This window comes from Camelus dromedarius, chromosome 27 (genome assembly GCF_036321535.1).
Source record: "Camelus dromedarius isolate mCamDro1 chromosome 27, mCamDro1.pat, whole genome shotgun sequence".
NCBI lineage: Eukaryota > Metazoa > Chordata > Mammalia > Artiodactyla > Camelidae > Camelus > Camelus dromedarius.
The window spans coordinates 7,006,892-7,021,434 of record NC_087462.1 but is presented as its reverse complement, the minus strand read 5'-3'; the positions used below and the strand labels follow the sequence as shown (position 1 = coordinate 7,021,434).

The following is a 14,543-nucleotide window of genomic DNA, read 5'->3' as shown; positions in this document are numbered from 1 at the left end:
CGGGGAAGCACACTCACCATTTCTAGGTTTCCTGGGTCTCCCTGAAGGCTCCCTACGACTCCCAAGACCAGTGCGGGTCACAGGTCGACAGAGCCTGCGGCGCAGGAAATAGACCTTCAGGCGCAGACGCTCAGTATCCAGAGCCACGCCCACGCGACTAGCTACGTCCCCGCCCCCTGAGGCGCGTCGCCCCACCCACCGGGCCCAGCGACGCCCCCGAATGGACAGTTTCCAACGCGCCCCCTCGTGCCTGAGTGACAGCGGGGCCGGAGGACGCAAGGCTCAGGCGAACTGGCTTCAGCCGTTGGCCGCAACCTGTACCCGCGGGAACGTTCGCATTTAAACGGAATTTGTTCCTGTCCTAGGGCTGACTCTGTAGTCTTCCACGCAGCGTGGTCCGAACGCGAGGTCACAGGTGTGCACAGGGAATTCCTGATTCAGTTTCAAGATGACGCAAGTATAAACAAGAGGGTGCTCAGACCAGGATAGACTGCAACAAGAGGGCTTGGTTTTAGGCTGTGAAGCCACTGCTGGAACTGTGACCCTTGTTTAGAAACGCAGCTACTTAAAGGTGACATCACTATCTGTAATAGAGGCAGGCTCCATTTTAATCTTTGAAATCTGGCAGCGTTGAGCCTTCTACCCATCTCTTCCCCACCCCCTCTCATTTGGTACTTAAGAGAAAGAATCCCAGAGCACTGGGCTCCAGTGGGGTTTGAACCCCGCAACCCTAGCTGGGGGCAGGGACTCTTCTCTAAGCTGAGGGTATGAGATATGTCATCAAACCACCAGGTTTCATTAAATTAACATTTTACACTGGAAGGAAACTTATTTTAGATCAGTGCTAGCATGTGTCCCTAGAGAACTTTTAAATGTAAACAGCTATAAGGTCCCTAAAGCAAACGAATTCCTATTTTCACTAATATAACAAAAAACAAATCATAACGTAAATATGGGATGCACCTGGAAACTACCCCAACCGCAAGCTGAGTATCACTGACTAATAAAAATGGTCTATATTTAAGGATGACAATATGATGAGATACTTATACTGTATTGTGTGAATGAAATTTGCTGAGAGTGGATTTTGAGTTCTCAACTCACGCACACATGCACATACACACCCAATAACAATTTGAGGTGATGGATGTGTTAAATAACCCGGAAACCCTTAGATGTCTAAGTGCCTGAACTGCAGAACTCTTTCGCATTGCAAAACTCTAATGCATTTATTCACTTATTTGAACACTTTTTGAGATACAACACACATACTATACAATGGACCCCTTTAATGCCTACAACTCACTGATTTTCAGTGAAACTGAATCCTCCTAAAACAGAGTTCCCTTACTGAGTTTATGATTACTCTATCCAAAACTTTGTTCCCTTTCTTGTTCCCTCAATCCTGTACTAACTGAATACTAATTAACTAGTCAGATGGCTAAAATTGCTGTTGTCAATAACATTGTTAATGTACTAAAATTGCTATTATTATGGAGATTATCATTAATGTACAAACTCAGGTCGTTTCTCCAGGGCAAGGTAAGCTAACAGACCCCTAAGTCATGGATCACCTGGGCTGAGAATCATAACCTAGAGACATCCTGACTTCCAAAACTATGATTAAGAAATGTCACAGAAATGTCCCAAGATGATGATTAATCCCAGCCTCTTTGTTTTTCCCCTTAAAAAAAAAACAAAAACCCTAACTCAAAGACCAAGTTGGAGTGGATCTGAGACTTGTCTCCCATTCCTTTGCTTGGCACCCTGCAGATAAAACCCATACTTTGCTCCAAACACCCGCCGTCGGAGCTTGGCTTTCTGTGCTGTGGGCACCCGAACCCTTGCTCAGTGGCGTCAGTATTTTCACAGGTAGATGCAATCACCACCACAGCCAATTTCTGAACAGTTTCCTCCCCTCAAAAAGAAACTCCATTGCTCTTTAGCTATCATTTACCATCTCTCAACTTCCTTCTCGAGTTCCCAGGCCTACACAACCACTAATCTCTCACTGAGATTTCCCTACTCAAGGCTTTCATATGAATGGAATAATACAATATATGGTCTTTGGGATTGACTTCAGTCACTTAGCATAATTTTTCAAGGTAATGTCATGTTGTAGCATGTATCAAAACTTCATTCATTTTTATGGCCAAATAATATTCCACTGGATGGATAAAACCCATTGCATTTATCTCTTCACTCATTAATGTACATTTGGAATGTTTCTACCTTTGGCTGCTATGAATAATGTTGGTGTAAAATTCATGTACTCTAACTTGAAAAGACATGTGCACCCCAAATGTACATAGCAGCACTATTTATGATAGCCAACACACAGAAGCAACCTAAATGTCCATCGACAGCTGAACGGATAAAGAAAATGTGGTATATATACACAATGGAATACTACTCAGCCATAAAAGGAATGAAATAATGAAATTTGCAGGAACATGGATGAACCTAGAGCTTATCCTACTAAGTAAGTCAGAGAAAGACAAATATCATATATCACTTATATGTGGAATCTAAAAAAAGTGACACAAATAAACATTTACAGAACAGAAAGAGACTCATAGACATAGAGAACAAACTTATGGTTACCAAAGGGGAAAGTGGGGGAAGGCAAAATTTGGGATTAATAGACACATACAACCATATATAAAATAAACAAGGACCTACTGTATAGCACAGGGAACTATATTCAATATCTTGTAATAACCCATAATGGAAAAGAATCTGAAAAATACATATATTTATGTATAACTGAATTACTTTGCTAAACACCTGAAACACTCTAAATCAAATATACTTCAATAAAAATTAAAAAATAAAAAATTAATGTATGAGTTTTTTTTGAATATGTATTTTATTTCACTTGAACATAAAGGTAGGAGAGAAACTGATATATCATGTGGTAATTCTAGGTTTAATTTTTGAGTAACTGCCAGACTGTTTTCTAAAGTGGCTGCACTATTTTTCATTTGTACCATCCATGTATGAGGACTCGGAATGTATGATGATTAAATGAAGAAAATTACAAAGTTGACCTGAAGATCCATCATTAACGTGGGATATTTTAATATATACTCTCAGGACATGAAAAACACAGTAATATTTCTTAGCATACAGTGCTTGGAAAATGGTAAAAAAAAATTTCTAAGAAAAAAACTACAAAAGCACTCATTAGAGAAAAAAAAGCACAACACTTTTAATCACATACAATCAGACATAGTGGAAAACATATTCAGGGATTACACTCAGCTGGAAGGAAATAATCTGGAGTCTGCCTGGTATGAGGAAGGTGCTGATTCCCACTGAGAAGGACTTAGAGCAGTCACTGCACAGGGCAGGAGAGAGCAAACTCCCACGGGGTTCTTTTGGATAGGGCCATGCATATAATGAGTCAACTGACAACTTTGTTAAATTTCTGGAAATCATTTGACAAGCTGAGGCCCCCTCCTTCCCAGACACCATAAAGAAATAGCTATTGTTCCCCCCCGCCCCCACCAGCACCTGCAACATCTAAATGGTTTTTTCACATTCTGATGGCAACATATTCCTTGTTTACAAGTTTTACCTGAGCCCATTTTTGTTGTTTTTTGCAAATTTGCCACCTTGTGTGGGTACCCCTACCACAAAAGGCTAAAAGACTCTCTTCAGTTACAAGCGGTGCTCCAGCTAATTTCCTTCCAGTGGAAATAAAGTTTAAAATGGCCCCCATGTTCAGGCAATACTTCCACCTGCCACTTTAGCTATTATTAAGATTCCTAAACATTTTTTTACATCAAAAAAAGGAACTTAATTTAAAGAAAAAAAAAAACCAAATTGTCTGATCACATTTATCAGATAGGATGTTGAAAAATAAAATGTCATTAGTTGTCTGCAAATCAACTTATTTCAGGAGTGGAGCAAATCAACTCCTGCAAAAGAGTTCTGCATCTTCCTAATAAGCATTTTTAACTTGATTCTCTGGAAGGTGGGAGAAATCATCTTGCTGATACTTCTGCAAGGAATGCTGCACTTAAAGGGATCTACAGCAGCCAAACCTCTGTCATAACCAAAGGGATATTTGCCCAAATTATTTAGGAAAAAGGGCTGGAGAGGTCCAACAATTGGCCTCAGAAAAGGAAAAACAAGATTAGAAATTCAGTAACTTTTGGTCTGATAAAAAGAGAAAGTTCTTGTTTGGGTCAAATACCAACCCAGTCCTACCAGAGATTCTAAAATTCCCACTCCTCACCAGCATACATGCACTAAACCACTGGTCAACTGATGAAATGATGTCCTTCATAAATCAGTATTGCTGGAGAAACATTAACAAAGCCACAAAATATAGCCCAGGGAAGCCTGTCTGTACTGCTCCTGAACATTTACAACTGCCTAATGGGGCATGTGAGGTCTGCCAAATGATTTCACTCAACTTCCTCGGTCTAATGGATAGAAACACGTTTTAGTCATCATGGTCTGTAGGCTTAGACACTGGACTGAAGCCCTCCCTTGCAGTGGCTAAAGTCCTTTTTGGAAAGATCATCCCTACCAGGGAACTCCTCTCAAATTTCACAGTGATCAGGGAACCCGCTTTACTGGCCAGGTGTTTGCCAAGTCTCTGCTGTATGACTGGTTTTACAACACTATCACCAGGCTGACCCTCAATCCTCTGGTTTAGTCAAATGCACGAATGGCAATTAAGACTCGATTGGCAGAATTTGTAGAGGCCCTACAAATACCTTGGCCAGAAGCATTGCCATTAGTCCTTCCATATCTCAGACCCACCCCACTTGGACCTCATAAACTCTCACCCTTTGACATAGTCACAGGACACACAGTGCACTTGACTACAGCTTCTTCTGACAACTGATAAAAGGGGAGATACTCCAACGTTGCAAAGGCTTAACTGCTTCTATTAAAAGTAACCATGTTTTGGAAAAAGTCTTTTCACAGGGTACCCTCAGGAAATGAAGACCTTAAGGATCACATCTTACAACATGGAGATTTCATTTATTTGAAGACACCTCCAGAAGAACTCTCTTTAACCTCACTGGAAACACCCCTGTCAAGTACTGCTAACCAACCCTTGTGCTATCAAACTCCAACGTAGGCTCTTTTACCTATTTGGAATGAACTAGAATAAACGCCTCCACACATTCCTCATATTCATAGTGCTATTCTCCATTATGAGTTTTTTCATGGTTTTGAAGGTAACTGGGACAACTGAAGGCTTTACTACAAGTTCTGCATTGGTAGGGCTTCTCTCCAGAGTGAGTGTTCTCATGTGTTCGTAATGAACTGGGACACTTAAAGGCTTTCCCACACTCTTTACATGTGCAAGGTCCATCACCAGTATGCGTTATCATGTGTCTTTGGACATTTGAGGGATAAATGAAGGCTTTTCCACATTCCTTACATTCATAGGGTTTCTCTCCACTATGACTTCTTTCATGTTTTTGAATGGAACTGAGGTAAGTGAAGGCTTTACCAAACTGCCTACATTCACAGGGCCTCTCTCCAGTATGGCTTCTTTCATGTATTTGACGACAACAAGGAAACCTGAAGGCCTTACCACATTCCTTACATTTATATGGCTTTTCTCCACTGTGAGTCCTTTCATGACAATGAAAATAATTGGAACAATCAAAGACTTTCCCACACTCTTTACATTCATAAGGTCCATCTCCAGTGTGCTTCATTATGTGTCTGAAATTTGGTAAGAGAACTGAAGGCTTTCCCACATTCCTTACATACATAGGGTTTCTGTCCAGAATGAATTCTCTCATGTTTTCGACAGGAATTTGGACAAGTGAAAGCTTTACCACAAGTTTTACATTTATAGGGTTTTTCTCCACTGTGTCTCCTTTCATGGCTTCGAAAGGATCTGGAATAACTGAAGGCTTTACCACATTGCTTACATTCATAGGGTTTCTCTCCGGTATGGGTTCTCTCATGTTTTCGAAAGGAACTTGAACAACTAAAAGCTTTACCACACTCCTTACATTCATAAGGCTTTTCTCCAGTGTGTGTCCTTTCATGTCTTCGAATGTAACTGGCACAGCTGAAGGGTTTACCACATTGCTTACATTCATACGGTTTCAATCCACTATGAGTTCTCTCATGTTTTATAGAGTAACTGCGACAATTGAAAGCTTTACCACATTGCTTACATTTATAAGGTTTTTCTCCAGTGTGCATTATTTCATGAATTCGACAGTATCTGAGAGAACTGAGGGCTTTACCACAGTGCTTACATCTATAGGGTTTTTCTCCATTGTGAGTTTGTTCGTGTTTTTGAAAGTTGTGGTAGTACCTGAAGGCTTTTCCACATCTTTTACATTCATAGGGTTTCTCTCCAGTGTGAATCCTTTCATGCCTTTGAATGGACTGGCGAAGCTTGAAGGCCTTCCCACATTCCTTACAATTAAAGGGTTTCTCTCCAGTGTGAATCTTTTCATGCATATGTCTGGACTGACGATGCTTGAAGCCTTTCCCACATTCCTTGCATTTATATGGCTTCTCTTCATATCCCAGATACTCATATGGGTTGGGTGTACTGTGAGATGTCATGTGCCTAGTAAAGGATAAATGATGCATGAAGACACATCCTAACACAGTGAGTTCACATAGTTTCATTCCAGTTGATTTTTTTCTGATTATGATTTGAAATCTGGCTAAAGGTTTCTCATACTGACTACCTTCTTTATTTTTACAAAGTATCTCTACCATACAACTACTGTAAAAAGTAAGAAGCATATTTTTAATGAATTGTTCATTAATTATATTTATTAACAGTTATGACAATGAAATTTTTACCATTTTCAAAGAAAGTGTGAGTTTTCTGCACATCCTGATTGAAATTGAATATTCTAAAGCTCTACAAGAGAGCACAATCAGAGCAATGATCAAAACAGTGATATTCACAAATGGTGATTCTGAACACTGACTTTAAGTGTACTATTTTTCAAACACTCAACATTAAGGACACAGCTGAGAAAAAGGATTTGATGGAAAAATCCTAAGACACATTCATTTTAAGGCTGGGCTGATTTATTTCCTTCTTTTAAAATGTCATAGCATAAACAATCTTGAGAAAGAAGAATGCAGCTGGAGGAATCAGGATCCCTGACTTCAGGCTATACTAATACGACAAAGCTACAATAATCAACACAGTGTGTGCTGGAACAAAAACAGACACACAGATCAGTGGAACAGGGTAGAAAGCCCAGAAATAAACCCACGTACTTGTGGTCAATTAATCTGTGACAACGGAGGCAAAAATATGCAATGGAGAAAAGACAGTCTCTTCAATAAGGGGTGCTGGGAAAACTGGAATGCTACATGTAAAAGAGTGAAATTAGGAAATTCTTTAACACCATATTTGAAAATAAACTCAAAATGGATTAAAGACCTAAATATAAGACCAGATACTCCAAAATTCCTGGAGGAAAACATAGGCAGAACATTCTTTGACATGAATTGCAGCAGTATTTCTTTGGATCTGTCTCCTACAGTAATGGAAATATAAGCAAAAATAAACAAATGGGACCTAATTAAACTTAAAAGCTCTTGCACAACAAAGGAAACCAACAACAAAACACAGACAAGGGATTAATTTCCAAAATATACAAACAGCTCATATAACTCAGTATCAAAGACCAAACAACCCAATGAAAAAATGGGCAGAAGATCTAAATAGACATTTCTCCAAAGAAGACATACAGATGGCCAACAGGCACACAAAAAGATGCTCCACATCACTAATTATTAAAGAAATGCAAATCAAAACCACGATGAGGTACCACCTAACACCAGTCAGAATGGCCATTATCAAAAAGTCTACAAATAATAAATGCTGGAGAGGGTGTGGAGAAAAGGGAACTCTCTTACACTGTTGGTGGAAATGTAATTTGGTGCAGCCACTATAGAGAACAGTTTGGAGGTTCTATGAAAAAGTGAAAATAGAGTTACCAGATGATCCAGCGATCCCACTCCTGGGCCTGCCTCCAGAAAAGATGAAAACTTGAATTTGAAAAGATACATGCACCCCAAAGTTCATAGCAGCACTATTTACAATAGCCAAGACATGGAAGCAACCTAAAATGTCCATCAACAGATGACTGGATAAAGAAGATATGATATATATACACAATGGAATAATACTCAGCCATAAAAAGAATGAAATAATGCCATTTGCAGCAACACAGATGGACCTAGAGATGACCATACTAAGTGAAGTAAGTCAGACTAAGAAAGACAAATATATGATACCACTTATATGTGGAATCTAAAAAAAATGATACAAATGAATTTATTTGCAAAACAGAAACAGACCCAGACATAGAAAACAAACTTAGGGTTACCAAAGGAGAAAGGAGAGGGGAGGGATAAATTTGGAGTTTGAGATTAACAGATACTTACTCCTATATATACAATATACAAGGAGAACCCACTGTATAGCAGATGGAATTATATTAAATATCTTGTAATAAACTATAATGGAAAAGGATCTGAAAAAGAATGGAGATATATATATTTATCTCACTGAATCACTTTGCTGTACACCTGAAACTAACACAACATTGTAAATCAACTATACTTTAAATAAATAAAATGTCATGGCATACTAACATCCTGTCATGGGAAATTGCTTTCCTATGTGAGTGTCGCTCACCTTAGATTTGTCCCATGATTTTCACACTGATCTTCAATGTCAGGGTCTTTCAACTTTTCTTCTAAAATGCAGAACAACAACAACAGAAATCATTATAAATTGCAAAAGATTATAGAAAAATTATTACATGACAGGTCCATGATGAGCTATGACCCTGCCTCGTTTATTTACCAATGTAATCCCTTTCCACATTCAACCTCTTGAAAGATTTGATGAGCAAAAAACACTGGTTCTCTAGCGGACTAAGTAATTAAGTAAGAATGTTGTCATCCCTACCTATTGAGGTCAGGTTCCTGCAGGTTTCCTGCATCACATCTCTGTAGAGTTTCTTCTGGGATAGATCCAGCAAAGCCCACTCCTCCGTGCTGAACTTCACACTCACATCCTCAAAGGTCACTGAGTCCTGAAACACCCCAAATACGTATGTGGGAGGATGGGAAGGAGGAAGAGCAACGGCAATTTATACTCAACTCACAGGAAGTTCACATATGACTCTGTGGTCTCCAAACATTTTGTCATTGGGACTCTTACTCTGTGATGACAATCACCTCCAGGTCAATGGAAGTGGTCAGATCCAGGTGGCTAAATAAAAATATTCTTGTGGAGGAGAACAGATTAAAATTTGTATAATCTTTACCACGTACTCAATTTGCCTCTCTTTCTCTACCCCATCTCATGGGACTAGGAAGTTGCTGAGAGTTAGAGCCCAGGCATGAGGAGGAAAGTGTGACAAGTCTCACCTCCACTAAATCCCCACGTTCAGGGGCCTCAGGATGGCTTCTGTACGATTTTTAGGACATAGAGTCACCCATTCTGAAATGGTACGATCACAGAAGACCTCTTTTCCGCAGAATCATAAAACTATAACCTGGGCCTTGGTGACCTTGTGGAACAGGTTAAGACTTGGAATTTGCAAGGGCTTCATTAAAATCTACAATGGTTTCATGGTGAATTTGCACAAATTTACAAAATACACAACGAGTTCAACAGTGCTTTACTCAAAAAAACCTAAAATAGCCTTTCTCTCATTTCAGCAGCAAGTGATACCTGACCAGCCACCCTTCTCTCTTCTGAGCTCCCATGTGAGGCACAGCACCATGACAGCCCACCCCAGCCACAGGAACCCCCCAGCGGCATAATTTCCTAAATGCTGGTGCCTAAAAGAGATCAATTACCCACTGATGTCCATGTGGAGGGAACAGAGAAAAGGCACGTATCCACCCATTCTGAGGCTAGAATTCACTTACTTGGCAGAGCAACATCAGTGTGGGAACACTTCTCTTGTTGTGGGTCCAGGGAGTAGGAGCAGCTGCCTAGGGCAGCCCTACTGGCTCTTTCTACTGCAACAGTAGCACTTGCTTGTAACAAAGTCCAGCTACCTAGTGTGCAAAACACAGTGAACATTAGCAGGCCCAGGACTGCTTATCCTTAGAAATGCTTGCTCACAGATTTCATCTTTCACTAGTATCTTGGATCTGTGATTTTGAGAGTAAACTCACCAACCTTAGAGACAAAAGTGCCTCAGTGTGCTAAATGTTTATGCCAACAATATGGTATATGGTAAGCTCCTATTTTCCTTTGGAGAGACTGTAATTTTGTTTCATGTTCAGCGATGGTACCTACCCAATCAGCCCTCCAAAACAACTCTGGGCCCTGAGTCTCTACAGACCTTCCTGGGTAGACAACAACACACGTGTACACTCACAATCTGTTACTTGGAGAACTGAGCCCATCCGATCGGATTACACCAAGGGACAACATTTGAAAGCTTGCTCCTGGCTTCCTCCAGACCAAACTTAATTCAATACTAAATGAGACTATTACAAAATATTTAATGGCCCTCATGGAAAAATTTTTTAAATTATTGGGTAATGTCAAAGTAGACTGAAATAAGTAAAGAGGGCATGTGTTCTTAGAAAGAAATCAGCGTCACTCAGATGTCACCTCTCCCAAATGACGTATTTATTAAATTTTACAAATACCTAAAACAGTTTTTAAGACTCAATAAAAACTACTCCTCCAAACATAATAGGAAGAAAGAATGTCCAAAAATGGACAAAGTTTTCTATGGCAGTCTACCTAACACAGCTCTGTGATAATTCAGACAGGAGAGTATTGGCAGAGAGAAAAACAGAACAAAGGAAAGGAAAAATGTCTTCCATAGGCCAGCATTTAATACAAAAAGTTGTTCAAGGACAGTGCAGGAGAGTACTCACAAACATCACGAACACTTGACTACATAAGGCAGGGATAAACTGTTATCCGATTGGAAAAAGACATCATATTTCCCTTCATTCCATACATAATAGCCAACTCATTGTAGATTCAAATGTGAAAAATAAAACTAGGCCACTTTTAGAAGTCACATGTTAATGTTTTATTGATAGAAGAATAGAAAGAATACCTCTCATAGAAGAAAAAGAATGAGCCATAAAGCCAGAGACAAATCCAAAAAAATTAAAATTAAGGTAGTTAGAAGATACATAAAAAAGGGAAGAAAAACATCTGCAATGCACACAGACATAAGAACATAAAAGGGCTACTTTGGCAGAGTTAAAATGAACAGATATAATTTTAAAATGGAAAAAAGAAGCAAAACATATTTAACAGATATGAAAAGGATAACATACGAAAAAAAAATCCATCACCTTGGCAACTGGGTAATAGGGCACTAAAATGTCCAGTAAATCCCATTTCACAGTGAACAAAAACTATTTAATTTAATAATCCCAAGTGTTGAAGACCATTGTGAAGAAAAAAAATCATTATATTATGCACAAATGGAGGAACAACCAAATCATACACTCCACTGCTATTTCCTGTGAGTCTGAACTTGATCACTATTTACAGCCCAGCAATTTTCCAACAATGTCCACAGAATTTATTGCGTAGTTGACTTGGAGACAAATATACAGGTGACATATACTAATATCAAAATATCTGAAGATTTTAGACTCATGGACATAGAAAACAAACTATGGTTACCAGAGGGAAAAGGACAGGGAGGGATAAATTAGGAGCCAGGGATTAACAGACACACACTACTATATATATACAACAAACAATAAGGACATACTGTATAACACAGGGAACTATATTCAATTTCTTATAGTAACATATAATGGAAAAGAATCTGAAAAGAATATATGTATGTATGTATATGTATAACTGAATCACTTTGCTATACACGTGAAACTAACATTGTAAATCAATTACACTTCAATAAAATTTTTTTTTAAAAAGATCTGAAAGTTTTATCAACAGAACAATAAAGCAAAGAGTTCTGCAAAAAGTGCAGGATGGTACCTGTTCTATAACTGCTATGGTCTCCTGTACAGGCAGGTGGAGCCTCGCCTGAGATTTAGTTCAGGTGTCTGTGCTGATGATAACATATATGGGCCTGAAGAGCATGAAAAGGTTTATTACTTCTATGATGGAAACATTTGGGAAAGGGAAAGCAAGCCTCTAGAGAAGGTGAAAAATATCTTGCGACATCAAGGAAAGGGGCCTGGCCCAAGTTTTTTATGGAGCCTACGGAAGGGGCCAGGGTGAGAATTCAAGTATAGGAACAAGGCTTTCTGTGAATTCAATCACTTGCCAGAACCAAAGGGAGGAACACTTAAGCTTTCTTAGCTCCCTGTACAGATGTGGGCACCAGTAGATGAAAGAGTATGTAAGGTTTAAAGCTATCAGCAGTCAGACACCCCAAAAAAGGAGTTGGAGACTTCTTGTCTATGGTCTGGTACGAAAGGAGTTTAGAAGTCACCTTCTAGTACCTACTTGTCCTCGGAAGAAAAAAAAGCCAAGCAAGTTAAGAGCAACAACCCTTCCATCAGAGAATTGAGGTCACAGGGTAAATTGCAGTCTCCAAATTAGAAACAGAGGCAAAAAAAGTAGCCGTTTAAAAATACACCAGGATAGTCTCTTCTTTTACCAAAGACTGTCCTGAAAACAATCTATTTCACAAGTGCTTAATTGACTGGGCTTTGGCCAGAGCCTAGTTGATCTGGGGGTAGGGAAATAGTCAACCTGAGTCCATTTTAGCATTTTCTGCTCTCAAAGGTGGGGCATTTCTAAAGATAATAGATTTTCCCCCATCCTGACAACGAATATGTGGTGCTCCAATGCCACTTCTCCAACTGTCCGCCACCAAACAGATGTCCAACAGGTCAATTCAATTCTAACACTAACTCACATACATCACACTCTATACATGAAGAGTTCAGTCCTAGACAACGTTCGTACTTCAGATGCCAGACACAAATGGGGTGCCTTGGCTACCAACATTTCTACTCAGCCATCTAAAAAAAGGATTTGATACCATCTAATATCCATTTATGATGACAAACTAGTAACAGAGGGGAACTCTTTTTGAGGAAGAACATTTACATGACACCTGTAGCTAATACTGTACTTAGTTGTGGGAAACTAGATGCTTTACTGAACAGAGCAAGAAGATTCCTCTCACTGCTCCTATTCAACATTGTACTGGAAGAGCTAGTCAATGCAGTAAGAAAAAAAAAAAAAAAAGGAAATAAAAGATACACAGATTGGGAAGCAAGAAATAAAACTGTCTTTGTTCTACATGACATGACTGTCTATGTAAAATATCTGAAAGAATCCGCAACAGAGATAACTCCTGGAATTAGTAAGAGTGTAGCAAGGTTGAAGGATACAGAAGGAAAGGAGGTATGATGCCATGAAAATATACGGAAGAAACTTAAAAGTCTATTGCTAACTGAAAGAAGCCAGTCTCACAAGGCTACACATTGTATGATTCCAAGTATATGACAATCTGGAAAAGACAAAACTATGAGCCAAGGAAAAGATCTCTGTGAAGGATTTGATGGTTCGAGGGAAGAATTAATGAATAGGTTGAGCATAAATAATTTTTAGGGAAATGAAACTATCCTATAGGATACAGAAATGAAAAGAAAAGAAAGATACACGTCATTAAACACTTGCCAAAACCCACAGACCTTTTAACACTGTACACTTTAATGTATCTGTAAACTGTACACTTTAATGTACAATAATGTATCAATATTCACTGAGCAATTTTAAATTTTAAATAGTTGATGGTGATGCTGGGAATCGGAGAGGGGAAGCTGGCTTTGAGAATGTGGGGAGGGATCTGGAAACTGAGGCATTTATTGCCAGTCCTAGGAAGCGCTAGGCTGGGGGCACGGAGTTGTGGATTTGAGACCCTGCTCCAAAAACAAAAACACTTTTAAAACTCAGAAGAAAACGAGTCCCTCCGAGGAGAAAGGAGACACTGTGGACTCCACAGAGCACAGCCCCTCCCACGCACGATCCCCGGAGACCTAGTCACGACAGTCCCCTGATGATCTGCCCTGTGGTCGGTCACACACACTCTGGGGAGATGTAGGACTGCGGGCGCAGAGCTACCCAGAGAGGCTCCGGGGTCGAAGTCGCCGCCGCGCGCGCTGACGGGACCGGCCACCAGCCCCGCCGTTGCAAACCCGAGGGGACTGAGGTCCGGGCGGCGACACCCGCGTGCTCGCGTCCGCAGACTCCAGAGTCGACTGCGCGCAAACCCAGGTCCCACCACCCGTCTCCACATCGAGGGGAAGCACACTCACCATATCGAGGTTTCCTTGAGTCCCTCCTATGACTCCCACAACCACCGCAGACCGCAGCGCGAGAGACACTGCGGTAAAGCAGCCAGAGACCGCTACGGACACGAGATTGGGAGCGAGTAGAGCCGTCTGCGCCGCTGCAGTGCGTCTCCCCACCCACCTTCCCCAGCGGGGTTCTTGATTGGACAGTTTGAAAGGCCACGCCCCTCACGCTTGAGTGACAGCAGGGCAGGAGGATCCGATGGCTCTGGGGAGCAATTCCTAGCTGCTGGGCGGTG

General features: G+C 40.3%; 2 protein-coding genes across 2 annotated transcripts in view; both read right to left on the bottom strand.

Annotated features, from left to right (window-relative positions):
- Positions 1 to 137, bottom strand: part of LOC105104072 (zinc finger protein 709) — a 33,373-nt gene extending 33,236 nt beyond the window's left edge. The window contains exon 1 of the mRNA XM_064479876.1: positions 18 to 137. Within this exon, the coding sequence (XP_064335946.1) occupies positions 18 to 20 (3 nt within the window). The 5' untranslated portion in view covers positions 21 to 137. The remainder of the gene's footprint in view (positions 1 to 17) is intronic.
- Positions 138 to 5,551: 5,414 nt separating this feature from the next.
- On the bottom strand, positions 5,552 to 14,371 carry LOC105104071 (zinc finger protein 709). Its single transcript, XM_010997747.3, has 5 exons — positions 14,269 to 14,371; positions 9,913 to 10,044; positions 8,942 to 9,068; positions 8,666 to 8,726; positions 5,552 to 6,565 (listed from the first exon to the last, which is right to left on the bottom strand). The coding sequence occupies exons 2-5, from the start codon at positions 9,925 to 9,927 to the stop codon at positions 5,662 to 5,664; spliced, it is 1,107 nt and encodes a 368-aa protein (XP_010996049.2). The 5' UTR covers positions 9,928 to 10,044; positions 14,269 to 14,371; the 3' UTR covers positions 5,552 to 5,661.
- Positions 14,372 to 14,543: the final 172 nt, after the last annotated feature.

Excerpts from the sequence above, each read along its gene's own strand:
- LOC105104071 (XM_010997747.3), bottom strand. Across the intron at positions 8,727-8,941 it reads CAGGAACCTGACCTCAATAG|AAGAAAAGTTGAAAGACCCT; the intron begins GTAGGGATGACA and ends TCTGCATTTTAG. Across the intron at positions 6,566-8,665 it reads AATCATGGGACAAATCTAAG|GCACATGACATCTCACAGTA; the intron begins GTGAGCGACACT and ends ATCCTTTACTAG.